At 41.5% G+C, this 20130-nt stretch overlaps 1 protein-coding gene across 2 annotated transcripts; it reads left to right on the top strand.

The window, feature by feature from the left end:
• Positions 1-1093: 1093 nt before the first annotated feature.
• On the top strand, positions 1094-19086 carry RHOH (ras homolog family member H). 2 transcript variants are annotated; one of them, XM_082051406.1, is made up of 3 exons: positions 1094-1230; positions 2297-2401; positions 15489-19086. In XM_082051406.1, the coding sequence occupies exon 3, from the start codon at positions 15716-15718 to the stop codon at positions 16289-16291; it is 576 nt and encodes a 191-aa protein (XP_081907532.1). In that variant the 5' UTR covers positions 1094-1230; positions 2297-2401; positions 15489-15715; the 3' UTR covers positions 16292-19086. The 2 variants fall into 2 exon arrangements, with proteins under 2 accessions (XP_081907532.1, XP_081907533.1); XM_082051407.1 differs by lacking the exon at positions 1094-1230 and having other exon boundaries at positions 2264-2401.
• Positions 19087-20130: the final 1044 nt, after the last annotated feature.

Here is a 20130-nt window from a genome sequence, read left to right as displayed (position 1 = left end):
GATGGAGGAGCAGCGAGCCCACTGTGCTGGCCATCGGGGACCCTCGCATTGGGCTCTGAGGTGGCTCTCCTGCCATGTCTGCGCTCTTGTGCTGCTTCAGGAGTATGGGACAGGGGTGTCCTCCCTGCCGTCTGATTGCCTGGTCATCCAAAGTGGACAGCCTCCTGTGCTCCCAGCTCCTGGAGTATGGACCATAGAGCTGGCACTTGAAATCCTGAAACTATCATCAGAGCTTTACTTTCAGTTGTGGTAGGAGAACTGGAAGTGATGAGAGTGCAGTCAGCTCAAGGCGTCTATGCTGGGAAAGGTGGGAGTCTCCGTGCCTGGGGTCCCTCCTCCTGCTCAGCCCTCTTGTGCTGGCAGAAGAGAGAAAGTGTATGCTACTGAAATGATGCTGGTCAATCCTAACCAGCACTGTGAGGAATCTTCACTGAATTAAGACAAACTCGAGCTTGAATCAGCTCAAAAGTGCCTGCACAAGTTCAATTAAATGTGTTGGGTTTTTTGTTTGTTTGTTTGTTTGTGGTTTTTTTTGGTTTTGTTTTGTTTTGTTTTGTTTTTTTTCTTTCTTTTTAAGGCAGGGCCATATTCCAGCTTCCATAAGAAATATCCCAAGTCTCATTCATGGTACTGGAGAAGGAATCACACGTTGCGCTGCCGAGGAGTTGCCGATCTGCCCCTTTTCCCCCGGCACATCCAGGGGCTGTGGGGCTGTGCTGTGCCATTAGGCACCGGTGCAGAGAGGTGCAAAGAGAAAGCTTTCTACAGCCTGGAGGTTCTGTCCCCCTCCCCCATCTTCTAGGTTTTTACATCTGCTCCCCTAGTCACCAAAGAGAGAAAGACTTAAACACTCATGTACCAACCCACAACAAACCCCACACAGGCAGAGCTGAGGAGCTCTCCGCAGGAAGCTGACTTACCCTAAACCGCTCCACTGTTTCTCGTCACACTACATCTGGGTCTGCTGTCACTGCTGCCTCCGGATGGGCTAGACCCAGTTGCCAGGACTAATTTAGCTTGTGTGTGCAGCAGTCTCTGGTTACCTCTTGAGGTTGTTGGTTTTTTTTAACTCTCAATAATATAATAGTTCTAATCTGCTAAAAAAGAAGTCCATCTGAAAAAGCCGAGAACACAGAATGCCACTCTTCTTTTTTCTTCCCCTATCTCGTCTAGAATAGTTGACTTCCGTGACCTTTATTTTCAACAGTCATTTTCAGCTTCCTGCGTCTGGTGAGTTCTTTGCATTTTCTTTTTTTTTTTTTGATAAAAGTCTTAATGTGAATTGATATTCTGAATAAAATTCAGTATCTTTAGTTTTACTTTTATTAAGTTTTTAAAACTGATTCACCTAATCAGTGTTACTTTTAATACTATCTGTCAAATACTCAGTATTGTGACGTCCTGTTAAACACTGGTCTAACCTGCCCCTGGTCCTGTATCTTCTGGACTTTCATTTGTTCAGAGGTTGTTTCCATTTCAGCATAAAAAGGCCATGTATAAAAGTAGAAAGAGAGGTGTGATGGACCGTGCCATGCCAGTATTTTCCACATTAACTGATGTAAGAAAAAAGAGAGAAAATGGAATTACTCTAAAAATGGTGAGTCAGATTCTGATCACCTCTGCTGTTGTATGAACTATGAACCCAGGAGAGACAGGCATGTGTAAACCTGCAGCATCTTAAAGGATGGCTTTCTTCCCCATTTGTGAAGTACATCATTGTTATGAGAAGACTATTCTGTTTCATCTTAAATGTTCTGAAGCAAATTTAGGTGAAGATTTTATTGTGAGAATTTGAGAAAGGTGAAATTTGGGTTCTTAGGACCGAAGTGAGATTCAAAGTATTTTTAATTTGCGAACATATCTGTCACTGGCTCTGGCTGCAGTGGCTGCTTGGCCCTGCTGGGTCTAACAAGCGCCTCTGCTGCCTTCTGAGATGGAAGGGCTACGTTTGCCATCTAAATGGCGGTGGCTGGAACTCTCTGCTTTCATCTCACCCCCATGGGCTCTTCTCTGCTTTCTGAGCCAACTGTGGCACGATCATGGTGCAGGGTCCCCTTAGAGAGCAGTATGCCTATGTGCACATCTGTGCACACCGATTTCTAGATTCTGCCTACAAAACCTGCATGTTACGATGCTCTGGTGTTGGTGGGGTGGTCTTATCACATTTTCAATTAGAAGTAGTTAAAGTAAAAGGTGAATGAGGAGGGAGCACACAGAGCCTGGAACCATCGCTCTGACACAGGTCCCTGCAAAAATTCTGGATGTGGCTTTAAGATTTTCCAACTTCTTCTTTCAGCTGTGTTTCCACCTCTGAATGGGGTGCAAGTGGGGCTGTGGAATCTGGAGGAGACCAGCTTTAACACGGGATTTATCCTGAAGAAAACACTTGCAGAGGAAAAAGGTAGGATAAATTAGATTAGATAGTTGTTAGCAAGCAGATCTGTCAGTGCTTTTTTGATGTGACTATATGTCGGCCTGCTGTTCCCGCCAGAATAAGGCGGGATTGTGCATTTCATTGTGCTTCTTTGTATTTTATGTTTCTAAACCCCACCATTTAGACCAGTGCGTGTTTATGAATGTTCCAGTAGAACAGACCATACACATATACTTACTTGACTTTAGAATGTGGTTTAATATAATTTTTCAAAGACAGCTCTGAGGATGTATCACACAGGTGAAGTCCAATTTACCAGAGATGGTGTGTACAGACTTGATGTGAATACCATGTTTGAGACTTGTGCAGTAACCACAGGGTAGAAAAGCCCCATGTGCACTTGCTTCTTGCTAAGCTGATAAAGTAGGCCTGGTCGGGCATAATAGCAAGCTAGGTTAGGTGCTACAAGCCAGGAAAAACAGTAGTTCTGTATTTATAGAGAATCTGCGTTTTCATAAGTAATCTGTACTTGCTATCTAAGTTCCAGAGCAAAGAATGAAAATGTTAGAAATTGACTTGATTCTCATGTATAGCAAGACAAAAACTCATAGTCCATTGGCAGGGCAAAGTGGCTGTAAATTACTATCATTTAAACCCATCGTATGGGAATTTTACTGTGCTAAAGCAGAGTGAGATGGTTTCATCGAAGATAAGCATGCGACCTCACATGATTGCCTACATCAGAGGACAGTCCCTGTGTCTACATGCAGCACAGTAAAAACATGAGGTTGGAGCTATAGTTCCAGAAAGTTACTAAAATTACTTTTTCCAGCCCAGTGACAGGCTTTCTCAAGAAAATGTTTGTATGTAGAAGCTTAACAGATTCTGGCTGAAATGCTCCATTGGGAGTTTGAATTTGGGGATGAAATGAAAGCACTCTGCCTGCTGCGTAAATCCAGCAACTCAGAGACGGATGCTAAAGTTGCATCGGCTAGCAACAGCTGCCAGTGATATCGGGGAGGCAATCTCTTGTACAGCGAGGGGCAAGCCATATAAGTCTTGCAGATATAAGTGGACACTTTGCACTACACCCAGAGCACACAGGAAATGAGCAGATATTGCGGTGGCGGTCTTGGCAGGCCGCATCTCTGGCCTGTCTCGTAGAGCAGCGGGGCTGCATCAGCGGAAGATCCCGAGGAACTTTTCTTGGTGACGCTTTCTGTTAACCAGCCGGGAGGACATGAGGCAGGGAGATGAAATTCTGCTGTTTTGCCTCTTGCTTTTGCTGTGCAGCTCTAGGTGCATCTCAGCAGCGAGGTTCGAGCTTTAAATGAAAAGGATTTTTACCAAAAAGTGCCTCTTCTCTCTTAAAAAAAACCCTCAATTTTCTTCATAAAATGTTGGCACTGTGCTTCTATAACTTTAATTAAGAAACTGTTGAATGTTTCTGAATGCACCATTCAAGTGATTAATTTGATTTGGCATTGGCCATACAATGAAAAATAGTAGGATTTTTAATAATGCTTTTGATTATGGTTAGAAAAGAAATAAAAGAAGTAACTGTGAAACTTGCCTTTTCATACTTTTTCGAAGTCTTACTGTGACATTTCAGGCATCACGTTACACAGGTTAACATCGTTTCCAAATTAGGTTCTTGATTTTGACTAACAGTGTGTGGTTTTATTAAATCAGCAGTTTTCAAACGTTTCCATGCTATGAGCACAGTTTAAAAAATGTCTTGGGATAATCCCAGTGTAGAAATTAAGAAAGGTAGTTGTCTGTAGCTGTCTTGAGCCCACTATTAAAGCATTACTGCTTTAAAATACTGAACAGGATCACACAAATACAACAAAGCGATGTAATAACAAAATTTGTGGGTTGTAGCCTACCATTAGCTCTTCTCCACAAAACCAAATCGTTTCATAAGAGCTTCGCCAAATTTAGTTGTGCTTCAATTCTTATGTCAGTGAAGAACTGGAAAACCTTCCTAATCCACCAAAAGCGTCAGTCTGCAGTGGAAGGGGAGACATTTGGGGCCAGCAAAACTTCTGTAATACAGCAATGAGTGTGAACACTGGAAGTCACGAGTACAAAACACTGGTGTATCGGGTCTAAAATGAGCAGCTGTCAAAGTAGCAGGGAGCAGTAGTCCCAGTGGTCACGTTCTGCTGGAGGCTGTGCTGGCAGATTGCCGTCGCTGCTGGGGTGGCAACTGGAGGGCAGCTGGCAACATGCTCTGACCACTCACTGCCTGCGTGTGTTCCTCGCAGAGCGGTTATGGGGGTATTTGCTTGTTCCTGGCCTTGCTCCTGGCTGTGCCCTGTGTTTTGTGCAGATTCTTCGATCTTTCCCACCCTGCACAATCACTTGCTGCTGACCCTGTGTCGTATTTCTTTTGCACAAGGAATTGCATTTGGTAACAGAGCCTAAGAGAAGCGTAAATTCCTACAGGATGTTGCGGGTGCTGAACTTGGCATGCTTGTCTTTACCTGATGAAATGTCTGAACTCACTGGAAACCACAAGAGGATTCTGCTATGGTTTGGGGGTTTCCCCAATGGGGGGCCTTGGTGACCTGTCACATAGGAAAGACCCAGCATGTGCCAGAAAGGGAACTAACACCTGTCCTGGCAGAAGATGGCACGAAGGGCTATGGTTATGTACCATGCACGATGCCGCTTGTCACACACAAGTGTGAGTGTGGAGTACCGGTCTCCATTACTGACACTCCTGGTTTGAGGCTTTTGTACCATCTGGTGATATATCTTTTCCACGTGAGTGACAGGGAGGCGCTTTTGAAGGTTATCCTGCCTTATGTCAACATACAGACGAGATGGGCTCTCCTAATATAAAAGTGTGGGATCAAGACCCCTACATAGTTAGGGATCTGTTTTGGTCATCTCCTGTGCACACAGTCATTGAAAGAAAATCTCTCACTCTAGCGAGAAAGCTGTTCCTTCCTTTTGCTGATAGGCATCCAGGTGGACACAGTCTGCAGCTTGCCTTCTTTTATTTTTTTCCCCATTAAATGACTGTTCTTAAAAGCTGGTAAAGTCTTTAGAGTTCCAAGTTATTGAATTAATGACATACCGAATTATCTATTAACTTCCTTTCATCATCTGTGTGCTTGTGTTTTTTTCATTACAAAAATATATTATAAAATATCTGTCTTTAAAGTCTCTCATGTAATTTCTTTTGTTTCCATCAATTTAAATGCAGGATTTTAAATTCATGCATCTTTCAGTGGAGTTTTAATTCTGGATGAAAAGCTGTTGGGGGAAATATCTCTGAGTTTGAATCAGGTCCACCAGGATTCAAAAATACAGCATGGGAAATGTTCTCATAATGTTAAACCGTAGCTCTCCTAAAATATCTCTCTTTTCATATACATGTTCATTTTCATGCAAAATATGTAAAGAACAAGAAAATCAAGGAAATCTTTAAATGCTTCCCTCTGAAAAACAGGAACTCTGCATTAAGATTTACTGTGTCGTGGGGATTTGTATGGTCTTCAAACCAGCCGAAAGCCAAATAGATGTCAGCTTTAAGTACCTGAAATGGCTTCTCAAAATACTGGAGTGAAGAACGAGTGAGAAGGATTTGTATATTACTTTTGGTGGTAAAGAGTAGAGGCTTTTCTCCTCTTAACCTATTCCGTGTGACCCAGTCCTGTCTGCAGTATTATATGTTTTATATAAAAGCAACAAAAAATTAAGGTTATACCGGAATTGGAGAAAAGTAAAGGAAATCAGGCACTGAAATATATATTCTGCTCTGACATATGGTTGGTGTAAGATAAAAATCAATGTAAAATCTGAACTACCAGGTGTAATTTGTGATAATTCCAGAAAAAAAAAATGACAGCATGTTCATTTGAAATTGAGCATTAATCATAACTATGTATAGGATGTATGCAATTTGATGTAGGCAAGTAGGCATGCCCCTTTATGGTGTTTAATCTAATTTACTATGATTAGGGAACTATAGGGAGACTATGTAGTGAGAAAAAATATGTTATTCCCTGTCCTGTAAATACATATTAACTCTTATTTTATCCTTGTGCCGGGCACAGTGCTTGAATACCGAATTGTGGAATAGATTGTGGAAGGCAACTCCTTTCGTAATTTACAGAACAAATCAAAAGGATAAAGACCTTAAATCCACAAATGCAGGAAATGTTATGATAATTGTATGTTTTGTACCGCACTTTCTACTTGTGAGCTGGTTGAAACTATTTCCAAGCAAGCCCTCCAGATTTTTAACATTTTAATATACATGTGTGCACACAAAATTTAAAAGTGAATTTTAAAAGATGGCAGTTTCCCTCTGGCTGAAATACAGACTATGATTTTAAACAGTCTAATATATACAGAGATAAGGAAAAGCTTTTTGTTGCTGGCAATTCAAAGAGGAAAAGCTAAAATTGTCAGCCAGTTTCTCAGTGTTATATAATAAATAACTGACCAAATTATTGTTGCTTCCTTAGCTAGCTTTGCTCATTACCTCAAGAAGTTTAGCATTCATCACAGCAGAACCGAATGGTTGCATGCAGTAAATATGTGTTCTTCCCAAATAAAAAAAAGATCAATATGTTTTAGCAAGAAGTCATTATTGTGGATTGTTTGATCAACTGAAACATCATTATTTGTTGCTCAAAACACCTATACATTCAACACATTTTCTTCTTATCATAAAATATGCAAAAATAACCTTCCATCAAACATTGGATAATTCTGTTCTAACTAATATTTTCCTCCTCCTAATTTACCTCCCACTGAAATAAAACTTATGCAAATACATAATTTAACTAACATGGAGAACCTCCTTCTCCTCCCCCTGAGGTTAGGGGGAGAAGATCTGGGCTTGAGAGTCTCCTTATTTTGTGGTAGGCATTTTATAAAACTTAATAGACAACTGAAAGGAACCTTGGAGATCTTGCGAGTGATCCATGGCGGGCAGCAGAGAAATGGTAGGACAATTTTTTTAAAGACTTTTTAACATTGAGGAGGGCGTCATATCATCTGTATTGTTCATACATGAGCTTTTAGCTATACTGTTAATATTGGTTACTCAGTAGTGCTTAAGGGACCCAGTGAAGAAGATGAGTGCTGCACAGGCGAGGGAGAGGAGCGCGGTCCTACCCCCGTTAGAGCCCAAACACCCGCAGCCAGCCCTCTCTGCTGCGAGGGGAAGCCCTTTTGCCCTCAAATGCAGGTGTGTATGTGCAGTTGCCAGGTTTTTAGTTTTAATATTTTACCATGTTACACAGCTGCAGGATTTAATATAAATCCATGCATATCCGTAACAACAAATCATTGTAACATGTAAAGAACTGCTGCATACGTAGTAGAAATGTAATTGTTTACAGTGTGTGACTATGCAATTTCTTTATACGTATGTCTAAGACTCTATTATCTATCAGTTATACTCTTAGGTTATTGCAAATCCAGATTTAGCACAGCAGTCATTTCTGCTCATGTATATGCAAATACACGTGTGTACCTATATGTAGAAATAAAGTAATTTAAAGATCACGGTCATTTCCATAATGCATTCATTCTTTGATACAAAATACGTATGCAGGTTTTCAAATGATGGTAAGATATCTCACACTGAATATGCATCTGTTTTGTATAGCAATCTGTAGCAAACTGTTCTGCAAATGAACGAGTATCCGCATATGTATATATACGTGTCTATATATGTATATAGACATAGGAACACGTGCATGTACATATGGATCTCATATTTTTGTACATGGATGGATAGATTAATTGTTGAAATAGTTACATTTTGAAATATATGCTGATTTATTGTTGATATTTTTGTGTATGCATATACACTTCTGTGCATCCAGTCTAGCAATTCTGCAAGAAATTACAAATGCGTATTTAAAACTAACAGATATTAGTTGCGTATGAAAGAGAAATGGATACTTCACAATTATTAAGCCTGGATCAGCAGATGGTAAAAAAATCCCAAAACAGAAATAGGGAAAGGGCTAGGCTTTCTGGGAAGAAAACACGATAAGTGTTGATGGTTGCAAATAAATGAATACTTTACATTTTGTCAGCCAAAAAAAAATTTGGGGAGAATTTTAAGAGTTAAACCTGTAAAAAAAAATCTACAAAAATATGTTGTAAGTGCCTTTTTGATTAGTCTCAAACTTCAAAAAAGGTGAACTGTATTAAAAGAGGATGTGGCATGAAAAATTTGAAGTGGTTTGGGGCCCAAAGCTGCGAACATTTCCACATGTGAATAATTGTACACACATAGTAGTCTCATTGAAGTCAATGACTTAAATATCATACATTTTATAATACCAGACCTTCTGTTTGGCTACAAGGCAGTTGGACTTGGGTGGAAATTTATTTTTAACTGTGAGTCCATTCTGATAACGTGACTTTTCATGGGCACGTGTGTAGCGCTACAGTCAGCGTATAGTGCTTTATCCATGTTCATCTGCAAGCGTATCTGTATCCCCATCTGGGTCCGAAAGTAGCTCTAAGTCAGTGGTGAATACATATATACATATATATACATATGTGTATGTGTACAAAAACACTGGCTATGAGTAAATGCAGATGGTCAGATGGTTGGCAAATGTCTGTGCTCGAGCATACACACGTATGACATTTGTGCACCAGCTGCTCCATGTACAGCTGTATCTGTGGTGAGACTCCAGAAGCATTTCTTCTCTGTTTAAGAGCGGAGAGGACAAAGATCCCAGGGAAGGGTGGGAAAGGCAGGTGACATACGCAGTGTCTTGCAGAAGGGGAACGCTCGGTAAGTGCAAGGGCACATGCCACAGTTCGAACACGACATGCCGTTCCACTTCTGCTGACTTTGGAGGGGGTTGGATCTGAGTGAGAACAGCACATGAGCTGGTCCACTGTGAAGAGTTTACTTTCCTACACTTGATTTACCTGCATTTTCATTTGGAGAGAATGCAACGTTTATACTGAAAATAGGTTACTTTTGAAAATGCCCCGTAGTGCTATGAACACCACATAGTCCATAATTTACAATGTTGTGCCATAAACACGTGGAGGAAAATTACTTCAGACTCATGGCTTGAATTTTGAAGCAGGTACTTAGTACTGCCAAATTCCATTGACTTCTATTGAATTTAAGATCTCGGATCAGTACATGAGAGCCTTACAGATTTTTTGTTAATTTTGGAGTGGTTCTAATAATTTGTGTTCAAGTTTAATTTGTAAGTAGCTGGAGCGAGGTGTGATTAGTCACAGCTAAAAGGGTTCTTGAAGATAGAATAATCTAGTTGGGTAACTAAAATGAGAGTTAAAGTTTTTCTCAGTGACTGTAGTAAATTCAGTAGAGCTTTATACGTCATTATCCGTTGCTTATATATATTAATTAGAAGTACTGTTACTAAAGTAATGAACTAGCAATTTTAATTTAATATATCTCATTATACAGCTTTATATATATGTGCAGTGTGTAAGTATGTGTGTAAATATGTAGATTTTCTTATATGGAAAGCTTTCTTTACTAGGACTTAATGTCTGATTTCATCTTCTAAACAATATTGGTCTGTATTTGTCATTATTTTATAGCAAGATTCCCCAGTCTCAAGAGGAGAGAATTTCCTTTAAACCTGATGACTTGAGTTCCCTTGCTAGGAATAAAGTTGGCAAATTCAGGTGCTGTCTTGATCCAGTAGTGATTTTTTGCAAAGGCTGTTAAGAAAGTGGTTGTCCATTTTCTTTATATTTCATAAATTGAGAATTTTTTTAAAAAGTTTTATGTTTTTCAAAACAAAGCGCTGAAATTTGAAAACAGGAACAGGATTTCAGTTTTGTGAATACGAGAGTGAAAGAACGATTTCTAAGTTCTTCTGTCTGAATTTTTTTTTAATTCTGGAAGAAGATTGTTTTTGAAATGACAGGACATCTTGGCTTTGAAAATGTGGGTTCATTGCATGTTATTTGCTCTTCTAATTTTAGGGAGCCATTGCAAGTGTGCTTGTACTTAAGGATAAAATGTGTGTATAAAAGCTCTCAACAAAGCTTCTAGGCATCCTCTCAGTTCTTTAAAATATAAGAACACATTGAGAGAAAGCCTGGGCAATTGATCCATCAGTGTCATCAATATAGCAGACAGCTGAAACATTCTGCCAATGAAATAACCTGCCCTCAAAGGATAAAGATGCCAGAGAATAAAGATGTCCCCTGTGGTAGCCTGCTTGGAAAGTGAATGAGTTGAATGCAGATTTTTTTTGTTGGAGCAGTTTGGGGAAAAGATTCAGCACATTGCACAGGTAGGGGCTGAGCGCCAGTTCTTCATGGCAGAGCTACCACCACTGAATGCCGCTGCGGACTGAAGCGCTGACACTGTCTGAGGTGGAGGGAGGCTGTTTCCTAGACTGGCAAGACGAGGGCCACGTAGTGCTATAGATTAAAATTATCTTAAAATGAGTTTACAAACCAGGAGGTGACTAACGCAAATGTCAGAGCATCAGCTTAATGAATGCACGACAGAAAACTTCGCAGCAAGGGGCCATTCTCTCGCAGACCAGCTGCTGTCTCCAGACGGGCTGCAGCCCATGTGTTAGTTTTCAGTAGCCCCATGCTGTGGCAGCAAAGGCCTGTGCAGCAGTCTGGATCTGGGCACCCAGACTGGATCTGCAATGGCCACGGTGTCTCCATTACAGGGGCCAGTCATTTCCCTGCTGCATCTTCTGGATGCTGCCCCTAACCAGGCAACAGCACCTCTGCCCTGTCTTGGTTTCCTGCCAGCCCTCCTCCTCCTCCTCCTCCTCCTCCTCCTCCTCCTCCTCCTCCTCCTCCTCCCTCTCCTTTTTCTCTCAGGAATTGTTCTCAGGCCCAGTCCGTGCCCTGAAGCACCTGCTGCACCCATGGAGGTGAAGGTGTGGAGCTGTGCTTTGTTCTAGTCAGTAAGGGTAGTCTCCATGTCTCCTTCCTCTCCTCAAGAGGCTCTAAGAGATGCAAGGAGAGTTTTTATGTATCTGTGGTGCAGTTAGAAGGAGCAGCCATTATAATCAACATGATAGACAAGAATTGTAGACAATGTTTTGCAGACCCAACCTCTGCATGAGGTGAAACTCACAGGAATAATGTGGGCAGTCAAGTACAATATGTGCATCCAAGCCTTGCACAGCAAGTGGAAGTCTCCCCAGTGGTTTTAAAGTTTTTTTATTAGTATAAATATTTTTATTTCCTTGCAACATCAGGTCTCTTCAAGAGCTACTGTACACAGTGCTCAAACTGAAAAATTAGCCTGCTCTTATCCTGATATCAACAGGAACTGCACTGAGATGTAATTGTGGTAGGGACCGGATAATGGCAATAATAGTTAGCATGTTAATTGCTTTTACTCTCTGAAGCATTTTGTGACTGCCTGATCTGAAAAGCCTGTTGTCTTGCCTGCGTAGTTTCTTTATGTATGAGCTAATTCCTTCCAAACCTCAGCCTACTCCAGAGTGCACTATCAATATCCAAGATTGGTTTTGAAATTAGGAGTTCCTGACTCTCTTTATTTTCCCCTGTCATAAGACACTGTCCATCCTCTGCGGATGTTTAGCCATAGTGAGTCATGCTCACAATGACCTCACTGTAGATGCCAGAGGCATTCCTGGGAAAAATGAAAATCCCCTTTGGTCTAGTTGATAGATTTACCCCTTCCAATACAAGCGGTCCTGCTTTCCTTTGTTGGTAGAGTTGTTTCAACAAATATTAGATTAGTTTTTCATAGGATCGAATCCTCCACCTGCAAAGAGCTTGGTGCTGCTGTGCTCCTCTTTCCCATCTCACTGTATTATGGTTGGTAACACCGCTCACCTTCTTTGTATTATTTACTTGCCTGAGATTGCTGAGGTGCAGGACGGGCAGTGCCCAGAGCGCGGCTGTTTTACGGCTTTTTGTGCTCACGTCACCAGTGAAGTTTGAGGGCTCTATAACTGCACACCAGTGCCAAGGCTCTGTATTCCAAAGACAGAGGCAATAAAAATAGGAAAGCAAAGAAAATAAATGTTGCATTAGCTACATAGGCAATATGGAAGAGTTGAAAAGCAGGGCTCTATCTAAAACTGTGCAAGAATTTTCTTGGAGGTTAATCTTAAGGTATATTAAAGGTTGTTATTCAGAATGACTGCATGAGAATTAGACATATATTCTTATAGTTAATAATATTATAGAAGCTCTCACCTTTTTAAAATAAAATCTTCTATTGTTACAAGTGGTGAAAGCATAAACCAAGGTAGTGTACTAGAAGATACAGGTTTAAATCTGGAATTCCAGGTGCAAAATGGACTTGATAAAGTTAGTAAAATTTGGAAAACCAGATTGTTGGAAAAAAAATCCGGCAGTAGCTTAGACTCAACTGTCTGTGATCAGAAGATTTTCTGCAGTCTTTTAATGGGTGTAGCATGCTGTACTGTCAGACCAAGACCGTAGTATATTCTATGAGAGAAAGGAACCAAAGCTTTTGCAAATATTTATAGAACTGGTTGTATACCGAGTGTAGAAGTGCCCAGTACTGGCCTGTCCTTTAAAGGACATTGTTTTCTGTTGATGTATAATCTAAAGAGCTTTCCATTAATTGAGGTGAGATTGCATAATTATTTTGATACACTAATACTGCTCTTACCCTGAGGCTGCACCAAGAACAGGCTCCGTGCATAATTAAAAAGGTATCTTCAGTATGCTCATATGTAGTCTCAACTATATATGGGGGCACATGAACTCCACATGGCTGTGGACAACAGCAAGATCAGGACCACTGATGGCACTCTGTCCATGGGACCAGAACATGGACCTTGTTAGACACTGGTCATCGTTATTCGTCAATGGATTGTAGAAAAACATAATTTGCTTTGAAAACAATTCCGTCATGGTGGAATATTTTAGCTTTGGTTATTGTGTGTGTTGACTAGCCATACTCAGTAATCCTTAATACCTTTTTCAGTCTTTAATCATTTATATACTTTCATTTAAAATAGGCAAAATAATCTGACTTGGTAATCAACAGGCTGATTACCAGAACAGTCCTTTTATCTGTCTTTCTCTGTTCTGGCGTTTATGAGATAGCAAAAGTCATACTTCAGATATCCTTATTTTCACCACATCCAAATATATACAAAATAATGAACCTAAAGGCATTAAGGACAATTTGTACCAAATAAATGTTTGTTCTGAAAAAGAGACTAGTTACATGCTAACACGCAGCTTTGTCTGAATCATATGCTACTGGCTTGTGGTGAATTGCGGTGTTTTCAAACTGTACTGCTTACACAATTTTGAAGTAGAATACCCCGAAGGAAAGATGATGATGCATTTAAGTGATTGAACTGTGCGTCCTGCATGTACTTTTCAAATTTTTTATAGATATATTTTGTAAATGTCTTGTTTTAATTCCCTTGAGAGCTTGTTTGTGGAACAGAGAATGGAGAACAGTGGAGTTAGACCTACTGAATCTTTAGAAGCAAATTTCCAGCTGCTGCCACCAAAACTTGAATCCAGGGAGCAGGTTGTTTCCCGGCATCCAGGAATGCTGTGCGGCAGCCTGGGCCTCCATCCCACTTCCCAGAAGTGAGCTGATGTGGCGAGAGCGCGGTGGGGCTGGCGGAGCAGGAAACGCCGCCTGTTGCAATGACTCCTCTTGGTACCGGTAACCCAAGTGCACACGAGAACGGTCCCACACGCTTGGTGCAGCCTCTATAAAACAACGTGCTCTGGCCAAGCCGCCCGCATGCCTTCTTTTGGCCAGTGCATGGGTGTGAGAGCTGCGGGTGTGCCAGCAGCACGGGAGGAGGTAGGGCGCTGCCTCACTGCAAAGTGAAAGCAGGGCACTTGCCAGAAGCAGTTGTCAGTGCCTGTAAAGTGTTCTCTCCTAAGATCATCTGGTGCTTTTCTCTTGTTTTGCTTTGTTTTTCCCCTTTGTGGAGTAAGCCAAAGCTTTGAGTGTACTCGAAATGTGGGTGGGTAGGTGGGTGGGTGTTGGTGGGGTTCAGGTGGTGAAACTGAAGAGCATTATGGTAATGTAGAATAGATGCTTTTTGTGGCCATCATTCATTTCTGTGCAAATAACCTTAAGCTGTGACTCTTCATACATGAAGGAGACAGAAATATGTTATTTGTATAGCATACACAGTACATTTTGAAATTATGCAGTGATACTTTTAAAAATTACTTTTGTTGAGCAGAACTAGTTTGCCTTCAGTTTTGCAGTTAGTGATTTCCATAGCATCTTGCGTGTCGCCCTGTGTGAGCGGTGAATCTTGCAGACATCTAGTGGGGAAGAGGCAAATGCTTTCAAAATAGGAAAATTTGACTGAATGCTGGCAGGAGCTCAAAAGCAATTACACACTCTGAAGAGGTACTCTCAGTTCAGTTTTACAACAGAGTAAATGTCAGGGCAGCTGTATCTCCTTCAAATGAAGTTGTGTGACTGGGTCAAGCACTGGTGGTGTGGTTTTCTTTGGCTTATGCTTCTTGTTGAAAGTGATTTGTAAGAAAAATTTTGAACTTTTTTGTATTTTTGCTGTGAATCCTTCTTTGCTTTGAAAATTGTTGAGGTTCATGTTGCTCAAGATTCAAACCTGAAGTCTTTGCTTCCTCATTGTCACAAGCGGTTCTGTGTTAGTGTTCATTACAGGATTCCTTAAATAGTCAAATTGGTTAGTGAAGGGCTATTTTTCTCTTGACTGCCTCTAGAGAGCATGAGTACGTTTTCAAGGGATTCTGAACTGAAGGGTTAAGAGGGATTCAGGATTATGTCCGTCTTGGCGAAAGTCAGAGGGAGGAAATGTCTCACTAAAAGCAGGTTACTAGCAGTTATACCAAAGTGAAATTTATTTTAGTGTTTTTTAGACAATCAGAGGGAAAAAAAAGTTGGTCTCAGTGGAGAATGGCAGAGGTGACAGGACTGTTAGCCCCCGTGGAGCAGCAAGAAGGTTATTTATGTGAATGGCTGTTGCACATGCAGCCAGCTGGGAGGGAACAGCAAAGTTCAGCATCCTCGGTGTGGGGTACTCCCCATGGCTGTCCAAAGACATGTCCAGGTGGCTTTATCTTGATGAAGAGCAGTCTGTTCTCTGTGGGTTATAAATGTTACATTTTATTTTTACTCTTCCAGAAACACCATTTGACTCACTGAGGATTTTAAACTGACAGCACCATAGAGACGCGTGGGAGAAGAGGGGATTTTAAACCCAAGTGACACTATGAAGTCTTGAGAAGTAAAGACATTTGGATGGTTTCTTACCAAATGGAAGTTATCTAGAGAGCTTTCAAGACCACTGCATCTCTCCATCCCACTTCTGCTGCACAGAAACAGCGCTCTCGGCCCTGGACGTTAATAAAATGCTGGATTCAGTCAAGTGTGTCCTGGTGGGAGACTCTGCAGTGGGCAAAACCTCACTCTTGGTGCGTTTCACCTCTGAGACTTTTCCAGATGACTACAGACCCACTGTATATGAAAATACCGGAGTGGACGTCTTCATGGATGGTGTACAGATTAGCCTGGGTCTTTGGGACACATCTGGCAGCGATGCCTTCAGAGGCATTCGCCCCCTCTCATACCAACAGGCAGATGTGGTATTAATGTGCTACTCAGTGGCAAATCACAATTCCTTTCTGAACCTGAGGAACAAATGGATCAGCGAGATCCGCAGCCATTTGCCACGCATCCCCATTTTGGTGGTGGCCACTCAGACCGACCAGCGCGACACGGGGCCCTACCGCTCCTCCTGCATCAGCCCAATGGATGGGAAGCGTTTGGCCCAGGACGTGCGAGCCAAAGGCTATTTGGAGTGCTCTGCCCTCAGCAACCGCGGGGTGCAGCAGGTGTTTGAGTACGCTGTGCGGACAGCAGTCAATCAAGCCAAACGGCAGAACAGGCGGAAGCTCTTCGCCATTAACGAGTGCAAGATCTTCTGAGGACTGTCAGCACTGGGTTTGCCCGCGTTCGTTCTTTCCGTCTTCGCACAAAGATACCGCAGCAGATGGAATGGGAGGTGAATCAAAGGAGGACTCCTGGCAGAACCACAGTGCAGGTGCCCCTGGTGAGACAGATGTGCACTCTCTCTGATCTGCACCCTGCCAACACACATGGACACTCTCTTGGAAAACAAAAGGTGCAGGTGCATCCCCTTATTCACAAGCCCATGTTTGGACTTTGCTACCCTGGACTGGAGCAGGCTTAGCCTGGAGATCTGCAGATAATATCTGCATTGATTTTGTTGGGTTTTTTTTGTTTTTTCTTTTTCTGTTGATGTTCATCAGTTGTTGGTTTGTCTGCATTTATTTAACAACAAACTTCTGCCTGAATCAACCCCCACCTCTTGACATGTATGTCCATGTGGAGCTTTTCTTTTAAAGAACTTAGTGTATAAAAATCTGACCCCTGTGTATTCTATTTAAAAGACTCTTGTATACGTTGTTGTAAAAGGCTGACAATTTATTTTTACATTTTGAAGGTTCTTCCTTTAGCTAGCCACAGAAACAAATTGTCCTATCCATGTAATAAATGGCCTGCAGGCAAGCCCAGCACTTCTTAGACATACCTGGGCCACTGCATAGTAATCAAACCCAGTATGACCAGCATAGGAGTGATCAAAACTTAGTGACATTTGACAACTGTCCTGTGGCTTTTTGAGATGTATTTTGTTATCTTGCTCTTCAGCAATGTGGCCAAAGATGGGATCAACCAGGAGGAAACTAGCCTGACTCTTCCTAGACCTCACCTGGTTACAACCTCTGAAAGGCTGGCTTGCGGTCAGGGATGGTTTCAACATATGGTTGGGGTGGCAGAGATTATCCTGCACTGTCATCACCAATGTTGTCCCTGCTCTAATTCTGGAGGCAAAAGATTTCAGTCTTCAGGGATGAAAGGTATTTTTAATGAGCACTAAAATTTTCACATACATTTAGTATACTTCTTTTTGAAATAGTGGTTTTAGTGAAATCAGTCACCTTCTATAGTGAAAAATTAAGTACATGGCAAGGTTGAATGTGCGCATTTAGAATGGCTAAATAACATTATTTTTTGAGTTTGTGTACTAAGTGTGACTGCCTGGGTTGTATCAAAATAAGACTGAAACAGGCTTTGCATCCTGGGGAGCCTGGCAAGTCTAAGAGTCAAATGCTGATGTACCTACTTGGGTAAAGTTACTGTCTTCCATAGAAAGTCAGACTAAGGAGGTGGAAACTCCAGGTGTGTAAGAGAACTCTGCTAGAAGATAGAGTGGGGTCAACCCACAATGCTGTACATTCCTTGTGAATTGTGGTGTTCCACTTCTCCTCAGGTTATCTGTCCCTTCTGCTCCGCACCACCTCTCAGGACTTCCAGATCTATCTCATCCCAAGGTTTCTGCTGCCCAGAGAGGAAATCTCCTGGGGGATTTTTTAGTGCAGCAAGACTTTTATTCTTCCTTTCTCTGTCCTTCAGCTAGCTCAGAACTGACCTTTGAGGGGCTTATAGTATGGTGCCATAAAAGATGGCACATAGCACAGTAGGATGTTTCTCCCTCCACGTGGGTCTGGGAGAATGACCTGTGTCTGTTTTGGCTGAGCCCAGGCTCCTGTGTTTCGACAGGAATGAATGCAGTGGCTTGGCTGATTCCAATCCAAGGTGGGACTTCAGGAGTTACCCTGCTAAGCAAATAAGCTATAGCTCAGATCTTATCTATTTATAGATTGTCTCTGAAAAACTGGCTAGGTGCTCTTCTCCATATTCCTTTCTGCCTCTGAGCTCCTCTATAAAGAGAATTTCCAAATTAAATCATTCCCTTCCTGTGAATCCCAGAGATGATCTCACCTGTGATGTAGGTGAGCAAGTATTGGCATTGCAGACGCCTTGAATAGCAGAGGTGCACAGGACCCTTGAGTTTGTGATTGTCCTGCCAGCTCCCAGGCTGGTGAATATTCACCAACCTGACTGTAAGGGAGGCTTTTGGTCATAAAAACATACTGGTGTCCTGTGAGGTTTACATATCAGCTTTAAATCTTTACAAGCTTCTGCACCCAAGCACATAAGATGAGGGCTCCCATCACCGCCCATCTTTCTTGTACTCTTCTCTTTCCTACTTTATCTTCTGGTATTGATTGCAAATCCTTTGCTCCCTGAAACACTAAAACTGGCATGTTTGTAGAAGAACCTGAAAGGCGTGATACTTATGCAGAGTTCCACAAGTGGGTAGGTATTGGCAGTCCTTGGTTAAAAAGCTTTTGGCTTTTGGAATAAATATGTTTCTACATCTCCACTCTTGCAATGCCTCTTCACTGAAAGTTTTGGGTTTTGTTACCCTAATTTAAAAGCAGCCATTGTTACTGTTTGAACATTAAAGATTACATGTAAAATGTCATATTGTGAATCTTCAAATCTATTGCAATTATGGACATTTTTATATGGTCCCCACTCCACTGACAGATTTAATACCTGGTTTCAACTCTTTTGAGATGTATTTTTGCCAACATGTTCTATTAAATGGTCTTTTTTCTCTGTGGGTTAAGCTTTGGTTATAACCGTTCATGCTGCTATTTTTATGTGTTGAAGAGCAGCAACCGCTAGGGCAGGACGCTGTGTTGTGTCATTTGCTCCAGAGAGTTGTTATATCAGACAAAGCCAGATGAAGATGTGCTCCAGAATCACATCATAACTGAAAATCCCATCTTATCCATATTTGCTTCACAGGGCTTGTTACAGTGTGTTGCAAAATGAAGAATTCAAGCTTGCTGACTTTTAAAATCAAATTGGAGAGAGGATAAAGTAACAGGGGATTTTGGTTTTGTGCTATGTCAAAAAAACCCCACAAAACTGTTCCAGTTTTCACAGCCTGGCTATTTTCAGACTCTCAAAGCTAAACAGCACTTTTCATTGGGAACAAACTGTGAAGCAAGTTATTGTAGTGCCTAATTATGCAGCTTTCCCTGAGCTATAGAACTGATGTGCTTGGACAGTGTGGCAACTCAAATGCAGAGAGTGAAATCGGGACATAGCAGAACTCAGCAGAAGATTCAGCCGAATGGCTTATGGGGATGGGGTTTGTACAACTGCAGCGCTGCTGCGTGTGGTGTGAACGCCAAGGAACTGCTGAGGTCCCTCATGAAATCCTACCAGGGTGTTTTTGTGAGTGCTGTTTGGGCAATGGGATCCCTGGGTGCAGCTTGGTGGTAAAAATGTGGCTCTAGTATTCAAAATACACTCAACTGACAGCTGGGTACACGTTCAGTTTTAACTTCTTTGGTCTAAACAACAGCAGGTTGGGGGAGACTGAAGCAACGTGCAGCCTCAGCTCAGTCGGGTTGAGCTGTTCAGCTATGGGAAGAGACCTTGCCAAAGCGTTCCCTTTCCAGCCTCTCAAACCGATCCCTTTCAGTTTGTTACTACATTGCTGATTTTACTTTTGGTTGCTATTAAAAGTTGGGGGGTTTTTTTTGTTGTTTTTTTTTTTTTTTTTTTGTAAGAGAAAATACTTGGAACTTAAAATGAGAACAGCGATAGCACTGTCATTTTCATCAGTGCTTGACCTTGTTTGGACAGAAAAAGTAATATTGAGTCACTAAGTGCTTTACTGAATTCTGCAAGTTGGATAAAAAGTTTAATATATATATGCAATTGTGATTTAAATCAGAAACTATTATTTTAGCAGAAAAAAATAAGTATTTTCCATTAGTAATTTACAAAATGTGGTGAGTACATGTTGCATTATTTTAAATACAGATTTCCCAGCCATTTTATACTTACTTGGTCTGTGGTATACAATATAAATATTTCC

Source organism: Streptopelia decaocto (genome assembly GCF_964273445.1).
Source record: "Streptopelia decaocto genome assembly, chromosome: 4".
NCBI classification, from domain to species: Eukaryota; Metazoa; Chordata; class Aves; order Columbiformes; family Columbidae; genus Streptopelia; species Streptopelia decaocto.
Note: the sequence above shows the minus strand (reverse complement) of the source record. Positions and strands in the feature narration are given on the sequence as shown.